The sequence below is a fragment of the Aplidium turbinatum genome, chromosome 8, assembly GCF_918807975.1.
Source record: "Aplidium turbinatum chromosome 8, kaAplTurb1.1, whole genome shotgun sequence".
Lineage (NCBI taxonomy): Eukaryota > Metazoa > Chordata > Ascidiacea > Aplousobranchia > Polyclinidae > Aplidium > Aplidium turbinatum.
The window spans coordinates 14,693,922-14,712,225 of NC_137479.1; the positions used below are offsets into that span (position 1 = coordinate 14,693,922).

Sequence of the window (18,304 nt, forward strand, 5' to 3'; positions counted from 1 at the left end):
GAAACAGAAAAGATATGTCTCGTTTACTGCGTAAAGTGACAAATTTCCATACAAACGTGACGTCATTTCGCGATAGTGAGTTTAGTAGAGTTACCATTTAAAAAATGCTGCACACTGGTGCAAACTGTACAGCACCTGACTAGTCTATCGATTTTACTTGATTTTAGAATTGAAAGTATTTTTAAATGTTTTCGCTCGCAAAAGCACAAAAAGTAAATTCTTTAGTGAGTTACGCAACCAACAACATTGTCTCTCGCATCCATACGTCACTGCTGCCCACGGAGTGCGACAGACTGCACCAAGCCAGGATTGTTTGGCGTCGTAGAAGCATGGTTAATCATCGCTTTCTCTATCTTTCCGCGCTTCGTTATCGTCTATGTATTGTCTCAATGAGGTCACAAGAGAAGATGTCGGGTTGCTCAGCAAGTTGTAAGTTGACGACGAGGCAGAAGATAGGATGCCGCACAATTCTCCTCTGCTGTGATCTAAACTTTGCAAGTTGGCATAAGCTATCAGTTCTGGACTGCTCATGAGCTTCCCGTCAATCATTCCACCTGTGAAACAAGTTGTTCAAACACACTTGTAGACTTGACTTGTGTGTCAACATAAAATGAGTGCACATTTAAATGTCTGCCCCGATAGTTCAGTTGGTAAGCGACTAGATTTACGAACAAAAACTGCCAGATCAAGCGGCGCTGGTTCGACTCTCGAGGTGTGCGCTTAAGCAATGCATTTCAAGGACTTGTCTCCGTTCAACGGTACCATAGCGATAGAATAATTCCCGGAAAAAATTACCGGAAACTTCACTCTGCCAAACGTGGTGACAAGCCTGCGTCAGTGGTTCAAAGCTTCTACAAGTGTGCAAAACTGCCAGGATCAAGCTCTCAAAGAAGTTTTCTCAGTCCGAGGATAAAGATTCCATCAATCAATTCGCTACAGTTAAGGTTAAAATAATTGTCAAAGGATTTGTAAATTTTCACCCATTTATGCAATAATGAATCTGGATAAGGTCTAGATTTAAACCGAGCCTAATCGCAACAAAACTCTGAAGCAATGTGGCCTACTGACTTGGTCTATATCAGAGTAATCCTCATGTGGCCGGAATGCAGTGAGCAAAATCAAAGGTTGACCAGTAAAAATTGTTGCCGAAAATTTGGCTCAACGGCAAGATTGTGGATAATTAGTGAGAAACTGCCCGGTGGCTCTCAACGCTTCCAAGAGAAAAGCTACATTGAACAAAAAAAAAAAATAGGTTGTCGGCGTTCCTCTGGGGCCGAGGGTCTATTTATTTACTACCCCAGATTCACGATGTTTCCGGATTAAGCTGGAAGGCTACTGGAGAGCAGCCAGTCTTGTTTCATCATCCAAGACACGCAGATCTTCCACTGGTGCAGTCGTTGATGTTGTCTGCGGTTCTCAGCACCACATTCACAAGTAGAGAAAGAAACCATTCTCCATTGATGCGTGGTTGAGCGGAAAAGCCCGACGTCCGTACGGAGACGGTTGAGGCGCACGCACGCCTGTCTTTGTAGTGTCAGGCTGGTGGGACGAGTGTCAGCATCGATGAACGAATGGAGTCTGGTGGTGTTTGACTTCCATTGAGACTTCCATTTATGGTCTGCTTAATTATCCGCAGAGATGTTTTGTCCAGAAGTTAAGCGACTAGCACGAATGGGTGTGTTGATTTCAGTCGATGGGGTGCTCTCTTGGGGGAGCAGAGATCTTGGAATAAAGAAGATGGTTGGGATCCAATGCCCGTCGACCGAGAGACAGAGTGGCTTCTTCGCGACGAAGCTCAGCGGGTTGAATGCCAGCAAGAATGGGAAGATTGTTCAATGGTGTGGGACGCAAGCACCCGGTCACTGTGCGCAGAGCGCTGTTTATGGCAGTGTTGATGATGTGGCAGTGACCAGTGCGGCACCAAACAGATGCACAGTACTCTGCTATACGCAAAGTGTCAGCCCTCACTTCCCAGCTGGAGCCTGCCAGCGATCTGTCACCCCAAAATAATGTAACGATAATGTCACACCAAGGTATTCAAAAATTAGATGAAGCGATGAAAAAAGAATTGAAACAGTTAATTTTTTGAAAATTTAAGAAAACTGAAATAAACTGCTCACCTAGCACCAATATGTTCTTGTTTTTCTTTACAGCTGCAAACATTTGCTTTGCGTTAGGTTCGCCAAAAATGACAGTGCATGGGTCGTCAAATAATGTAATGAGATGTTCATACGGCGTGCCTTTCAATGTGAACTCCATCACGTGTCTGTCGTATTTCTGAAATATGGCAACATGCATCCTTGAGTTTTTATAACAAAACGCAAAAAAAAAATGTAAAAAGAAAGCGTTAAAATACATGGCATTGCACAAGCGGATATTTCGGGTACAATTAAGTCTAATATTCTGGTGGAGCATGTCGACCGAAAGTTTGGCCTTTCGTAAAAAGCTTTTAACTTAAATAAAATTTTTAATTTGTGCAATTAATTGAAGTCTCCGCCCCAACCCGTTATGCCACAAAAAGAGCAAAACAAAGTGGTTCCAAATGAAGTAACCTGACAAATAGACTCAAAACAATTGTCGCACACATACTGTACCTGTAAGTTTTATTTGCCGTTTAGCCGTATGAATCAATTTTTTGAGATACCAGGTACAGTACATGTGCAACAAATGTAAATTCACATAACTTCTTCAGTCTGCAGTTCTGTGTCTAGTTGCCAGGTTATTTCACTGGAGAAATTAGTTTGCTTTACTAAACTCTTTTCATGGCTAATTTTACAAGAACAAGCGCCTCACAGATAGGTGCGTAGGCATTTCTCTCTTGAGCAGCTCACTGTTCATAATAATGAAAGAAATCAAGGACTATAGTAAAGGCTTAAGTGTCTTGCCAAAGACACAGCCACATGCACTTGAGCGATGTCGAACCGGCGCCTTATCCAACGTCGAACGATGGCTCTCACCACTCGGGTATACAGCCAACTCGCACTAGTGTACCTAGTAGCACTGTGTAGCATTTTAACTCTGTCGCACCTTCGAAATTATTTCTGCTGCTTTGTTTCAGCTTAGCTAAAGATCATCTCTTAGCCGATTTTTAGCTGCATAATATTGAATAGATTTGGGTGAAAACAAGTTCATGAGTATTCCAACCTAAACTGCCAACAAAAACAAGAATGACTAAGTCGAAATTACTTAGATGCAAAAAAGCAATATTTATAAAATACTGTAATTGCAAAGCAAGAAAACATCTGACCAAGCAAATCAAGCAACGCAAAAGACGTAACGCCTTATCAATTTTCTCCCAGCTAGCAGCAGTTGTAGACACAGCTTTTGATGGAAGGATAGTAATTGCTAACACTGCAGCGAAAAAACAAAACAAAAGATAGCCTTGAAAGTCGCTAACTGAAGTAACGCCTCAGAAAACCAAAAAGGTTTTGGGGTTTATTATTTTGGTAATCACTCACTTCCATGCTCATCTCATGCTGTTTCAGCTCATATCGAACTCGGTAATATTCGTCTTCTATCTGATTGGCATAAAGACAAGCGACGACCATTCGACTTGTATTGAATATCTCCTGAACTTCTTGGTGCAAAAGGACGTCAAGTCCATATAACTGTGAAAAAGAAAGCGGTGATTGACGCAATACGTCAAATTTGATGACTGTAACAACGGTAAGACTGCATTACCTTAGGTTCATGAAGCTCCTTCTTCGTTTCGAGAGGTTTTCGCTTTGGAAGCCGAGGAAGAGTGATCATCATTAGCCTTTTTCTTTCCCTGCATTCCGGTCTTGCTTCCCAGTAATATCTGCTTCGCATAGGTATGATTGTACTTGTACCTGAACAAAAAATGATCTTCATGAATGCTGTGAAAGAACATCACAGACCAAACTGTTGATCGCCGAATCCTTGCAAGAAATCTTGAAGCAGTTTGAAGGTTTTTACAAAGAAAAACGTGATTTAAGATACAAGCACTACATGACCAAGTTTAAATGACAAATTATACAAATTACAATGTATTTGTGAGTTTTATTATATCATGCGAGAATACTTACTTGATTTTGTTTTAAAGCTTTGAAAACCAACTGAAGCTATGGATCTGACGCACGACATTTTCCCAAAGTACGATTATGACACATTTATACGACAATACAAGTAAGTCAAGCAATTTTCTATGATTTGTTCTGAAACACATATTTGAAGGAAAAGAATAACATTAACCTTTAATTATAGTAGGTTAACAAAGTCTCTGTTTACTTAAAAAAAGAAGAAAAAAAAACAAAAAAGGCAGAGCAAATTTTTACCTTTCCAACAAGTTTTGTTTTAATTTTCGTGGTTTGATGAAACCTTAAATTAATTAATTTTAAAGTTAAATCAAAAAAAGTTACACAGATGTCAAAACATTTGTAGGGCTACGCAAAAAATAGGAAATCTTGTAGATCACTGCAGTTATTAAAACTATTTGACATGTTATGTCAAGATTTCCATATAAGATATCAAGATATGATTTGTACTCATTCACAATCACAAAATAAGCTTCATAAATTTAATACAAGTTTATCTTTTGAAAACATCACACTGCATCTGTGTAATATACACAAGACTTGAAGTTATGGAATCAATCTATAAAACGGCATTGATAGATATCCGTATGAATGATCAGTAGGGTACACACAGAATCAAAGTATAGTACTACAATAAACAGAAAATCTGTGCAAACATTCATTGCTGAAAACACAAAATATCATAAATGTACTGACAATATAGGCTGCATTGCACAAATTTCTAACTTATTAAAAGTGCAGTTAAATGTTTTGTTTGTGTATTACAGTAATGCTGACGCATTTCTGTGTTCACACAAGGTAGGCTACCTTACTCTCCAAGCAATTATTCCTACATGGTTTAAAACTTGTCAAGATTGATTCTTCTGTTTGTCAGCAAGCTGGTGTACTTGCAAGTTATTAACAATTTTTCTCCGAGTTAGGTAACTGCAAAGCAAGTCTTCGTGGCGTGATCCATATGCCGAGAAACCCGGATGCCACATTTTAACATTAGTAAATTATTTCTTCGGAATGATCAACAGTTTCTCCAAACAATGTACTGTAGGAATTTCATATATCATAATTTTGAAATAAAACATTAAAAATGTTGGACATAGAATTGTTTGCGCTTCTGTTTTTTTTATGATATTTGATAAACTTTTGCCTAACGTTGAAAGACTATTACTCATGTGACCAACTCAAAACTGGGGGTATCAGTTCACTTTATTTCTGATCATAAATGCAAACAATAATACTCGCCATAACATAGCAGGAGTCTAGAAAAAAGGTGTAAGCAACTAAACGCAAACTTCGACTACATCATGACACCAACTTGCAAACGGCGAGTCGCATGTTTTAGAAATGATGTAAGCGATGCCTCTGAACATTGAACAACACCAATGGTATTCTTTTGATAGAAACATGTGCAAAATTCATGTGCAATTTCAACATAGGCTATAAACACCAGGCTGTCATTTTTCAAAGTCCTTAATGTTATTAGGCTGGGAATTGAATCCAGTCCAGCCGAAAAGAGATCACAAATTATTATTCATTTTTTAGTTTGACAATAACTAGATAAACTGCTGCTCTTCTGAAGATGGGGTATATTGTGATTGATTTATTAACGGTATTAGTGCACATTGAAAGTTACACGAAATGGGTTGATAATTTAATAACCAACATTTTCATGTACACCTACATATATATAATACAATGACAACAACACAGTGTTTCAAGATTAAACGTGACAGTGAATGGGACCTTTATGGCCATGCTTTATAGTGCAACGAAAAAAAAGGGACCAAAAAGGGTCCAAAAGCTGAAGGACAGATGTTAAAGAACAGAACAAGTCAATACAAAAAAAAACAGTGGTATTTCTAAATTTGAGCCTCATGTAAGTAGATCAGCACGCATATTGTGCAATGTAAATCAGTTTGCCTAATCATATCCCACCAAAGTTTTTCAATGAAAATAAGCAGGTGACAACTAACCACTGTTGTGGGAAAATGGACTTTATCATACTGAGTCTGCTACTATTTGGTGAGTTCCTAACCTCTAATCCTAACCCTAAAACGGCAATGATAATTAGGCTACGGTACTCGATAATTAAAAAAAAAATTGAAAAAATCCCCCGTTAAAGGATCGGACTCATCGAATCGGACTCTCCGAATCGGACTCACCGAAACGGGCCATTCCGTATCATACTATTGCCTACTATTATAAAGTGACAAGCCTGTGAAACAGCGTTTTATGCTTTTATGGTGTATTCTTGTTACAGTTAAACAATACACATGCATACTTGATAATCAAACCACAAACGTGAAAGAAAAAAATATTGATCATATACTTATTCTTACAAAACAACAGCTGGTCTGATGATCGTCCATTTGTACCAGGTTGCGCGAAGAAAAAAAAAAAACAAAAAAAAAACAGGTAAAACCAGATTCAAGAAATTTCCTGGTGTGTTAAATACGGTATGATTACAGAAAGTTTTTGAAGTGCAAAGAAAAAAATTGACAGTTTATAAGAACAACACAATTCATGGCAAAAGAATCTGCCATGTCAGTTAGAATATCATATAAATACAAAATAGTGGTAATAAGTTTCCATAAATTAAAGCTGCAAAAACTCTTGATCACTCCTTTTAAAATTTGACAATGATTTTGCAGAATCTTCTGCCTTTGATATAGAATTTTTAAGAAATTTTGCAGTACCCGTACCACAGTTCATTGAACTACTCACAGTTTTTTCATCAAACTTAAAATCTTTTACAGCTTTCTTTCCAAGTAAAATTTTTGAATCCAACTGCTTTAAAAATGAAGAAACATCCAACTCTTCTTTGAGAACTGACTCCCTTGGTGAAGGTTTAGACACAGTATGTTGCTCCCGCTGATTTCTTACAGGAAAGATATTTGGTGCTGGAACCAGCAGGAAGTCTCTTAAAAATATGGAATCTGAGTTAAATAATTTATTGATCCTCCTCAGTTCATCCGTTGAGGAATCATACTTTAGAGCTAATCCTTGCAGAGTATCCGATTCATCTAAAAAATGCTTTACATATTGGATGGAAGATTTTTCAATGGATCTAACACAAGATCCATACGATGTTGCCTTGCTAGAGCAAACAATTGCTTCCCATTCACTCATACTAACAACCAGTAGGTAAGGCAAACAAACATAAACCTGTCTTTTAATCATAAAAACAATTGAAACTAAAGACCACTTGTAAAAACAACAAACAGAAACTCAAGCGAAAATACACTTATTGAGCTGACTTTGCATGAAGCTGGCTTGAGAGATTTATTGTTTGTCTTTCTGTGGGTACTGCTTGTTTGTAAATGCAAAACTCCAAAAGACCTCAATTCAACACAGCTTCAAAGCATACTTTTTGGTAAACTGGTTAACCAATGTGAAGTATATAGCTCAATTGTTGATTATATATCTTTTTTTGCGGCTTCAATCTATTTTATTTGTCACATTTATATTGGTACTTTTCGTTGCCACAATGACCACCAAACAAAAAAGCATTGTCTCTACAATTAATATTGCCTGAATGAAAATAGCTATCTGCGCTTTTAAATGTAAATAAAAAAGTTGAATTTTTAAAGCTTTTCAATTCTGTAATAATTTAGAAATTTCTTTAAGTGAATTTTCATTTTCCAAAAGAGGATATAACCGAGTTTGCCAATAGAAATTGCAACTACAGGCTGAATTTGAGCTAAAAATTTAACAGTCAGCATTTTTTAAGGATTATTTAACCGTACCGTCTGGTGTTATTGATAACTTAGAACTATACCTGTGGTTTTGTTTCGGTGCAACTTCAACACTAGGTGTGCAGCGAGCTGGAATGCATTAAAGTGGCTGTATTCCGTGTTTTGTCAATTTATGTGAAACATCAGAGACATCTCACTTAGATAACTGTTTTATAATGCTTCCAAGTGCAGCCTATCATCAATATGTTTATGCGGGTGAGTGGAATATAGGAACGGTTGCAATTACATGTTCTGTTTTTGCGGTGATTTATGTCCAATGTGTGTTTGGAGTTTTTAAGACCGCAAGCTTACTCTATCTTCTCAGGCTTAGGCAGTGCTGTATTCGAGGGTATACGGCGGCATACGCAGTATACTCTCTACTTTTACAAGTAACTATAGTATGCCCTCTGGTTTTCCAAAAATAAATAATTTTGTATCTCTAGTCCAATTTTGATGTTGATAATTAATTCATGTTATGGTAGAATAAAGATTAGTATTTAGCAAGTTGTGTATTATTTATCATTTTGGCAAATCTGACAGTATACCCTGTGCTTTTTTACGAATACAGCACTGGGCTTAGGCCTACCTTTTGTTTATATTTATTGGGGCACATTATCTCAGAGAACCGAATGTTTCTTTTTTAGTGCCTCCCAGGTGTAGCTTCGCTATGGATAAGCGTTAGGCTATGTCATTGATATAGCCTACCATATTAGTATCAGACTTTTATCAAATGTACCGTGATGGTATGTGAAGCTGTATTGAAAGATAAGAGTTTCAAAATGCTCTGCATGCTGGCACACGATGTTATTGTTTCTCACACACTCACACAGCTTGATTGATTGTTTATATTTTCATAGAAATTAGAATAATGTAGTGCATTTAAATGACTGAAGTGAAACTATGCTGCTCAAAAGGATGATTGTTTCAACGTGAATGTTGTCGACTTCTCGTTTTCGAACAATCCTCCAAACACCAGTCGTGTTGGTTCAATACAAATCGAAAATTGAATTGTTTCGATTTAAAAAAACATATAATCGATCGTCAACTTTTGTTGGTGCTCTTCCACAAGACGCCCTGTTGGTCAACCAGACAAAATGATGACGTCACACACATTGGAATGGACTATTATGAAGGAGGAAGTGCGGGGTGGAAATGCAATGAAACACACCAGAAGGAAATTGTCTCCCATTTATTGATTTGTTGTTCAATTTCAACAAATTTGCAATCGTTGAAAAGCACATGCATAGATCTAACTAACTAAGTTAATACCAAGTCCCAAAATACTACTAGCTCCATCTGGTGGCCACTTAAACTTGATCAAATTCAAACCATTATCAAAAGTTTATTTGCAATGATAAACACATTAAACGACAACCAATTAAAAGAACATGTTACTGTTTATTGAAGTGCTAACTTTCATTTTTATATCTTATTCAATATGCGCGCAATCGTTGTTCGAAGACAGCCCCCCAACGAAGCTTTTGCCCTATGCATTTCAATGGCGAATCGATCGTCTTCCAGTTCACGCCCTGCCTGATCACGATTCTTCTTCTTGCGTTTGAGATCACGATAATTAATTGTCTCCCATTTATTCATTTCTTGCTCAATTTCAACAGATTTGCTATTGTTGAAAAGCACAAGCATAGATCTAACCAACTAAGTTATTACCAAGTCCCAAAATACTACTAGCTCCATCTGGTGGCCACTTAAACTTGACCAAATTCAAACCATTATCAAAAGTTTATTTGCAATGATAAAAACATTAAACGACAACCAATTAAAAGAACATGTTACTGTTTATTGAAGTGCTAACTTTCATTTTTATATCTTATTCAATATGCGCGCAATCGTTGTTCGAAGACAGCCCCCAAACGAAGCTTTTGCCCAATGCATTTCAATGGCGAATCGATCGTCTTCCAGTTCACGCCCTGCGTGATCACGACAATTAATTGTCTCCCATTTATTCATTTCTTGCTCAATTTCAACAGATTTGCTATCGTTGAAAAGCACAAGCATAGATCTAACTAACTAAGTCAATACCAAGTCCCAAAATACTACTAGCTCCATCTGGTGGCCACCTAAACTTGACCAAATTCAAACCATTATCAAAAGTTTATTTGCAATGATAAACACATTAAACGACAACCAATTAAAAGAACATGTTACTGTTTATTGAAGTGCTAACTTTCATTTTTATACTTTATTTAATATATTAGCAATCGTTGTTCGAAGACAGCCCCCCAACGAAGCTTTTGCCCAATGCATTTCAATGGCGAATCGATCGTCTTCCAGTTCACGCCCTGCGTGATCACGACAATTAATTGTCTCCCATTTATTCATTTCTTGCTCAATTTCAACAGATTTGCTATCGTTGAAAAGCACAAGCATAGATCTAACCGACTAAATTAATACCAAGTCCCAAAAATACTACTAGCTCTATCTGGTGGCCACCTAAACTTGACCAAATTCAAACCATTATCAAAAGTTTATTTGCAATGATAAAAACATTAAACGACAACCAATTAAAAGAACATGTTACTGTTTATTGAAGTGCTAACTTTCATTTTTATATCTTATTCAATATGCGCGCAATCGTTGTTCGAAGACAGCCCCCCAACGAAGCTTTTGCCCAATGCATTTCAATGGCGAATCGATCGTCTTCCAGTTCACGCCCTGCGTGGTCACGACAATTAAATGTCTCCCATTTATTCATTTCTTGCTCAATTTCAACAGATGTGCTATCGTTGAAAAGCACAAGCATAGATCTAACCGACTAAATTAATACCAAGTCCCAAACTACTACCAGCTCCATCTGGTGGCCACCTAAACTTGACCAAATTCAAACCATTATCAAAAGTTTATTTGCAATGATAAACACATTAAACGACAACCAATTAAAAGAACATGTTACTGTTTATTGAAGTGCTAACTTTCATTTTTATATCTTATTCAATATGCGCGCAATCGTTGTTCGAAGACAGCCCCCCAACGAAGCTTTTGCCCTATGCATTTCAATGGCGAATCGATCGTCTTCCAGTTCACGCCCTGCCTGATCACGATTCTTCTTCTTGCGTTTGAGATCACGATAATTAATTGTCTCCCGTTTATTCATTTCTTGCTCAATTTCAACAGATTTGCTATTGTTGAAAAGCACAAGCATAGATCTAACCAACTAAGTTATTACCAAGTCCCAAAATACTACTAGCTCCATCTGGTGGCCACTTAAACTTGACCAAATTCAAACCATTATCAAAAGTTTATTTGCAGTGATAAAAACATTAAACGACAACCAATTAAAAGAACATGTTACTGTTTATTGAAGTGCTAACTTTCATTTTTATATCTTATTCAATATGCGCGCAATCGTTGTTCGAAGACAGCCCCCAAACGAAGCTTTTGCCCAATGCATTTCAATGGCGAATCGATCGTCTTCCAGTTCACGCCCTGCGTGATCACGAAATTAATTGTCTCCCATTTATTCATTTCTTGCTCAATTTCAACAGATTTGCTATCGTTGAAAAGCACAAGCATAGATCTAACTGACTAAGTTAATACCAAGTCCCAAAATACTACTAGCTCCATCTGGTGGCCACCTAAACTTGACCAAATTCAAACCATTATCAAAAGTTTATTTGCAATGATAAACACATTAAACGACAACCAATTGAAAGAACATGTTACTGTTTATTGAAGTGCTAACTTTCATTTTTATATCTTATTCAATATGCGCGCAATCGTTGTTCGAAGACAGCCCCCCAACGAAGCGTTTGCCCAATGCATTTCAATGGCGAATCGATCGTCTTCCAGTTCACGCCCTGCCTGATCACGATTCTTCTTCTTGCGTTTGAGATCACGATAATTAATTGTCTCCCATTTATTCATTTCTTGCTCAATTTCAACAGATTTGCTATTGTTGAAAAGCACATGCATAGATCTAACCAACTAAGTTAATACCAAGTCCCAAAATACTACTAGCTCCATCTGGTGGCCACTTAAACTTGACCAAATTCAAACCATTATCAAAAGTTTATTTGCAGTGATAAAAACATTAAACGACAACCAATTAAAAGAACATGTTACTGTTTATTGAAGTGCTAACTTTCATTTTTATACTTTATTTAATATATTAGCAATCGTTGTTCGAAGACAGCCCCCCAACGAAGCTTTTGCCCAATGCATTTCAATGGCGAATCGATCGTCTTCCAGTTCACGCCCTGCGTGATCACGACAATTAATTGTCTCCCATTTATTCATTTCTTGCTCAATTTCAACAGATTTGCTATCGTTGAAAAGCACAAGCATAGATCTAACTAACTAAGTTAATACCAAGTCCCAAAATACTACTAGCTCCATCTGGTGGCCACCTAAACTTGACCAAATTCAAACCATTATCAAAAGTTTATTTGCAATGATAAACACATTAAACGACAACCAATTAAAAGAACATGTTACTGTTTATTGAAGTGCTAACTTTCATTTTTATATCTTATTCAATATGCGCGCAATCGTTGTTCGAAGACAGCCCCCCAACGAAGCGTTTGCCCAATGCATTTCAATGGCGAATCGATCGTCTTCCAGTTCACGCCCTGCCTGATCACGATTCTTCTTCTTGCGTTTGAGATCACGATAATTAAATGTCTCCCATTTATTCATTTCTTGCTCAATTTCAACAGATTTGCTATTGTTGAAAAGCACATGCATAGATCTAACCAACTAAGTTAATACCAAGTCCCAAAATACTACTAGCTCCATCTGGTGGCCACTTAAACTTGACCAAATTCAAACCATTATCAAAAGTTTATTTGCAGTGATAAAAACATTAAACGACAACCAATTAAAAGAACATGTTACTGTTTATTGAAGTGCTAACTTTCATTTTTATACTTTATTTAATATATTAGCAATCGTTGTTCGAAGACAGCCCCCCAACGAAGCTTTTGCCCAATGCATTTCAATGGCGAATCGATCGTCTTCCAGTTCACGCCCTGCGTGATCACGACAATTAATTGTCTCCCATTTATTCATTTCTTGCTCAATTTCAACAGATTTGCTATCGTTGAAAAGCACAAGCATAGATCTAACCGACTAAATTAATACCAAGTCCCAAAAATACTACTAGCTCTATCTGGTGGCCACCTAAACTTGACCAAATTCAAACCATTATCAAAAGTTTATTTGCAATGATAAAAACATTAAACGACAACCAATTAAAAGAACATGTTACTGTTTATTGAAGTGCTAACTTTCATTTTTATATCTTATTCAATATGCGCGCAATCGTTGTTCGAAGACAGCCCCCCAACGAAGCTTTTGCCTAATGCATTTCAATGGCGAATCGATCGTCTTCCGGTTCACGCCCTGCGTGGTCACGACAATTAAATGTCTCCCATTTATTCATTTCTTGCTCAATTTCAACAGATGTGCTATCGTTGAAAAGCACATGCATAGATCTAACCGACTAAATTAATACCAAGTCCCAAACTACTACCAGCTCCATCTGGTGGCCACCTAAACTTGACCAAATTCAAACCATTATCAAAAGTTTATTTGCAATGATAAACACATTAAACGACAACCAATTAAAAGAACATGTTACTGTTTATTGAAGTGCTAACTTTCATTTTTATATCTTATTCAATATGCGCGCAATCGTTGTTCGAAGACAGCCCCCCAACGAAGCTTTTGCCCTATGCATTTCAATGGCGAATCGATCGTCTTCCAGTTCACGCCCTGCCTGATCACGATTCTTCTTCTTGCGTTTGAGATCACGATAATTAATTGTCTCCCATTTATTCATTTCTTGCTCAATTTCAACAGATTTGCTATTGTTGAAAAGCACAAGCATAGATCTAACCAACTAAGTTATTACCAAGTCCCAAAATACTACTAGCTCCATCTGGTGGCCACTTAAACTTGACCAAATTCAAACCATTATCAAAAGTTTATTTGCAGTGATAAAAACATTAAACGACAACCAATTAAAAGAACATGTTACTGTTTATTGAAGTGCTAACTTTCATTTTTATATCTTATTCAATATGCGCGCAATCGTTGTTCGAAGACAGCCCCCCAACGAAGCTTTTGCCCTATGCATTTCAATGGCGAATCGATCGTCTTCCAGTTCACGCCCTGCCTGATCACGATTCTTCTTCTTGCGTTTGAGATCACGATAATTAATTGTCTCCCATTTATTCATTTCTTGCTCAATTTCAACAGATTTGCTATTGTTGAAAAGCACAAGCATAGATCTAACCAACTAAGTTATTACCAAGTCCCAAAATACTACTAGCTCCATCTGGTGGCCACTTAAACTTGACCAAATTCAAACCATTATCAAAAGTTTATTTGCAGTGATAAAAACATTAAACGACAACCAATTAAAAGAACATGTTACTGTTTATTGAAGTGCTAACTTTCATTTTTATATCTTATTCAATATGCGCGCAATCGTTGTTCGAAGACAGCCCCCAAACGAAGCTTTTGCCCAATGCATTTCAATGGCGAATCGATCGTCTTCCAGTTCACGCCCTGCGTGATCACGACAATTAAATGTCTCCCATTTATTCATTTCTTGCTCAATTTCAACAGATTTGCTATCGTTGAAAAGCACAAGCATAGATCTAACTAACTAAGTTAATACCAAGTCCCAAAATACTACTAGCTCTATCTGGTGGCCACCTAAACTTGACCAAATTCAAACCATTATCAAAAGTTTATTTGCAATGATAAACACATTAAACGACAACCAATTAAAAGAACATGTTACTGTTTATTGAAGTGCTAACTTTCATTTTTATATCTTATTCAATATGCGCGCAATCGTTGTTCGAAGACAGCCCCCCAACGAAGCTTTTGCCCAATGCATTTCAATGGCGAATCGATCGTCTTCCAGTTTACGCCCTGCCTGATCACGATTCTTCTTCTTGCGTTTAAGATCACGATAATTAATTGTCTCCCATTTATTCATTTCTTGCTCAATTTTAACAGATTTGCTATCGTTGAAAAGCACAAGCATAGATCTAACCGACTAAGTTAATACCAAGTCCCAAAATACTACTAGCTCCATCTGGTGGCCACCTAAACTTGACCAAATTCAAACCATTATCAAAAGTTTATTTGCAATGATAAAAACATTAAACGACAACCAATTAAAAGACCATGTTACTGTTTATTGAAGGGCTAACTTTCATTTTTATACTTTATTTAATATATGAGCAATCGTTTTTCGAAGACAGCCCCCCAACGAAGCTTTTGCCCAATGCATTTCAATGGCGAATCGATCGTCTTCCAGTTCACGCCCTGCGTGATCACGACAATTAAATGTCTCCCATTTATTCATTTCTTGCTCAATTTCAACAGATTTGCTATCATAAAAGTAATTTGCGTTCTTCTGGTGACTATTTACTAGGTTACCTCCTGATGTTAAAGATGATAACTAGCTTTTGTATTTCCGACGTTTCGTCAGTCAGCACGACTGACTTTATCAAGGTGGCTAAAACAGGTTAACACAACCTGTTCAGCAACGATGGCACAACACAAAAACGTACTGATAAAATGAATAAAGTAAGCAGCAAGAATCAGAATTAAAACACGCAACAAGATACCTAGAGGTTAAACTGAATGCAGTGAATGCCTAAAACCAGTAGGCTGCTTTCCAACAGCGTAAATTTATCTATCTATTGGGCCACCGTCAAGAAACATTGAAAAGTCATCAGACAAGACAGAAACCAAGGGAATTGGCAATAACAATGATAGAGAAGACGCACCCTTGGTTTCTGTCTTGTCTGATGACTTTTCAATGTTTCTTGACGGTGGCCCAATAGATAGATAAATTTACGCTGTTGGAAAGCAGCCTACTGGTTTTAGGCATTCACTGCATTCAGTTTAACCTCTAGGTATCTTGTTGCGTGTTTTAATTCTGATTCTTGCTGCTTACTTTATTCATTTTATCAGTACGTTTTTGTGTTGTGCCATCGTTGCTGAACAGGTTGTGTTAACCTGTTTTAGCCACCTTGATAAAGTCAGTCGTGCTGACTGACGAAACGTCGGAAATACAAAAGCTAGTTATCATCTTTAACATCAGGAGGTAACCTAGTAAATAGTCACCAGAAGAACGCAAATTACTTTTATTATAAAATGCCTGGTGAACAGTCTCTCTCTGTTTTTACTAAGATTTGCTATCGTTGAAAAGCACAAGCATAGATCTAACTAACTAAGTTAATACCAAGTCCCAAAATACTACTAGCTCCATCTGGTGGCCACCTAAACTTGACCAAATTCAAACCATTATCAAAAGTTTATTTGCAATGATAAACACATTAAACGACAACCAATTAAAAGAACATGTTACTGTTTATTGAAGTGCTAACTTTCATTTTTATACTTTATTTAATATATTAGCAATCGTTGTTCGAAGACAGCCCCCCAACGAAGCTTTTGCCCAATGCATTTCAATGGCGAATCGATCGTCTTCCAGTTCACGCCCTGCGTGATCACGACAATTAATTGTCTCCCATTTATTCATTTCTTGCTCAATTTTAACAGATTTGCTATCGTTGAAAAGCACAAGCATAGATCTAACTAACTAAGGTAATACCAAGTCCCAAAATACTACTAGCTCCATCTGGTGGCCACCTAAACTTGACCAAATTCAAACCATTATCAAAAGTTTATTTGCAATGATAAACACATTAAACGACAACCAATTAAAAGAACATGTTACTGTTTATTGAAGGGCTAACTTTCATTTTTATACTTTATTTAATATATTAGCAATCGTTGTTCGAAGACAGCCCCCCAACGAAGCTTTTGCCCAATGCATTTCAATGGCGAATCGATCGTCTTCCAGTTCACGCCTAGCGTGATCACGATTCTTCTTCTTGCGTTTGAGATCACGATAATTAATTGTCTCCCATTTATTCATTTCTTGCTCAATTTCAACAGATTTGCTATCGTTGAAAAGCACAAGCATAGATCTAACCAACTAAATTAATACCAAGTCCCAAAAAATACTACTAGCTCCATCTGGTGGCCACCTAAACTTGACCAAATTCAAACCATTATCAAAAGTTTATTTGCAATGATAAAAACATTAAACGACAACCAATTAAAAGAACATGTTACTGTTTATTGAAGTGCTAACTTTCATTTTTATACCTCATTTAATATACGAGCAATCGTTGTTCGAAGACAGCCCCCCAACGAAGCTTTTGCACAATGCATTTCAATGGCGAATCGATCATCTTCCAGTTCACGCCCTGCATGTTCACGATAATTAATTGTCTCCCATTTATTCATTTCTTGCTCAATTTCAACAGATGTGCTATCGTTGAAAAGCACAAGCATAGATCTAACCAACTAAATTAATACCAAGTCCCAAAAAATACTACTAGCTCCATCTGGTGGCCACCTAAACTTGACCAAATTCAAACCATTATCAAAAGTTTATTTGCAATGATAAAAACATTAAACGACAACCAATTAAAAGAACATGTTACTGGTTATTGAAGGGCTAACTTTCATTTTTATGCTTTGTTTAATGCATGAGCAATCGTTGTTTGAAGACAGTCTCCCAACGAAGCTTTTGCACAATGCATTTCAATGACGAATCGATCGTCTGTCTGGATTCACATTGCGTGATCGCGATAATTAATTGTCTCCCATTTATATAGAAAAAATGCTAAAGTCATAGAAAGGATTAGGATCAGGCACACAAATAGCCTAATTGGTGGTGTAATGGCTTGTCCGAATCAAGTAATGTAACAAACACTGATCAATAGGAAAGCGATGTGTGCTCTAGAGCGGTGTAGAACTTTGATCCTTTGGGAGGTCGTGGAAGAATTGTTGTCACTCGGCCCGCAGTCCATCAACTGGAAAAGCTCGGTTGAGGAAGCAAGTGATGTCAGTTCTAAGTGCAGGAGTCAGAAAATTGTTCCTATTTGGATGGAGAAACCTCTGCAAATAATAAAAAGCAACAACAACCAGCGAGACAGTGGGTGCGGATACTTATGTTTTGTTCAATGCTTAGCCAAGAAATTTTTTCACAACACTTAGGCTAAGCCTAATAAACCTAGGCTTAAATATGGATCAAAGGTAAGTAACGAAACCGTAATGAAATGACTTGGGCTTGCATTCTCGTGTTCTTTCAATACCACACGAAGTCTTTTTCCTAAAGGCATCCGTGTGTGTAAACAAAATGATTCATAGGTCCAAACCTTAAACTTTGACACACAAAAATCACGTTACAAACGTAAGTTAAAAAAATTATTTTGTTTCATCTAACATTGCACTTTTGTTAGCCTAGTTTGTTTGTTATAGAATAAATATCACAAAGTATGTGGGCAGCAACCAGGGGCGCCGGAAGCGGGGGACGGGGGGGGGGGCAATGGTGCCCTTTTAAAGTCATGTTAGCTACTGCACATTTTGCAATATAACAATTTCTGCTATTCGCTTTTAGCCTAATTATAATCTTTCATTTTTGCCTCAAAATAATATTTACGGCACAAAATTTTGCAACACAGT

The 18,304-nt window shown here is 37.1% G+C and overlaps 2 protein-coding genes across 2 annotated transcripts; both read right to left on the reverse strand.

Annotated features, from left to right (window-relative positions):
• Positions 1-7: 7 nt before the first annotated feature.
• Positions 8-5,789, reverse strand: LOC145775084 (large ribosomal subunit protein uL10-like). The gene is made up of 5 exons (XM_082586282.1): positions 4,047-5,789; positions 3,682-3,830; positions 3,459-3,608; positions 2,121-2,277; positions 8-554 (listed from the first exon to the last, which is right to left on the reverse strand). The coding sequence occupies exons 1-5, from the start codon at positions 4,102-4,104 to the stop codon at positions 334-336; spliced, it is 735 nt and encodes a 244-aa protein (XP_082442408.1). The 5' UTR covers positions 4,105-5,789; the 3' UTR covers positions 8-333.
• Positions 5,790-6,644: 855 nt separating this feature from the next.
• On the reverse strand, positions 6,645-7,178 carry LOC145776088 (lysM and putative peptidoglycan-binding domain-containing protein 2-like). The gene has a single exon (XM_082587493.1). The coding sequence runs from the start codon at positions 7,176-7,178 to the stop codon at positions 6,645-6,647; it is 534 nt and encodes a 177-aa protein (XP_082443619.1).
• Between the last annotated feature and the right edge of the window lie 11,126 nt (positions 7,179-18,304).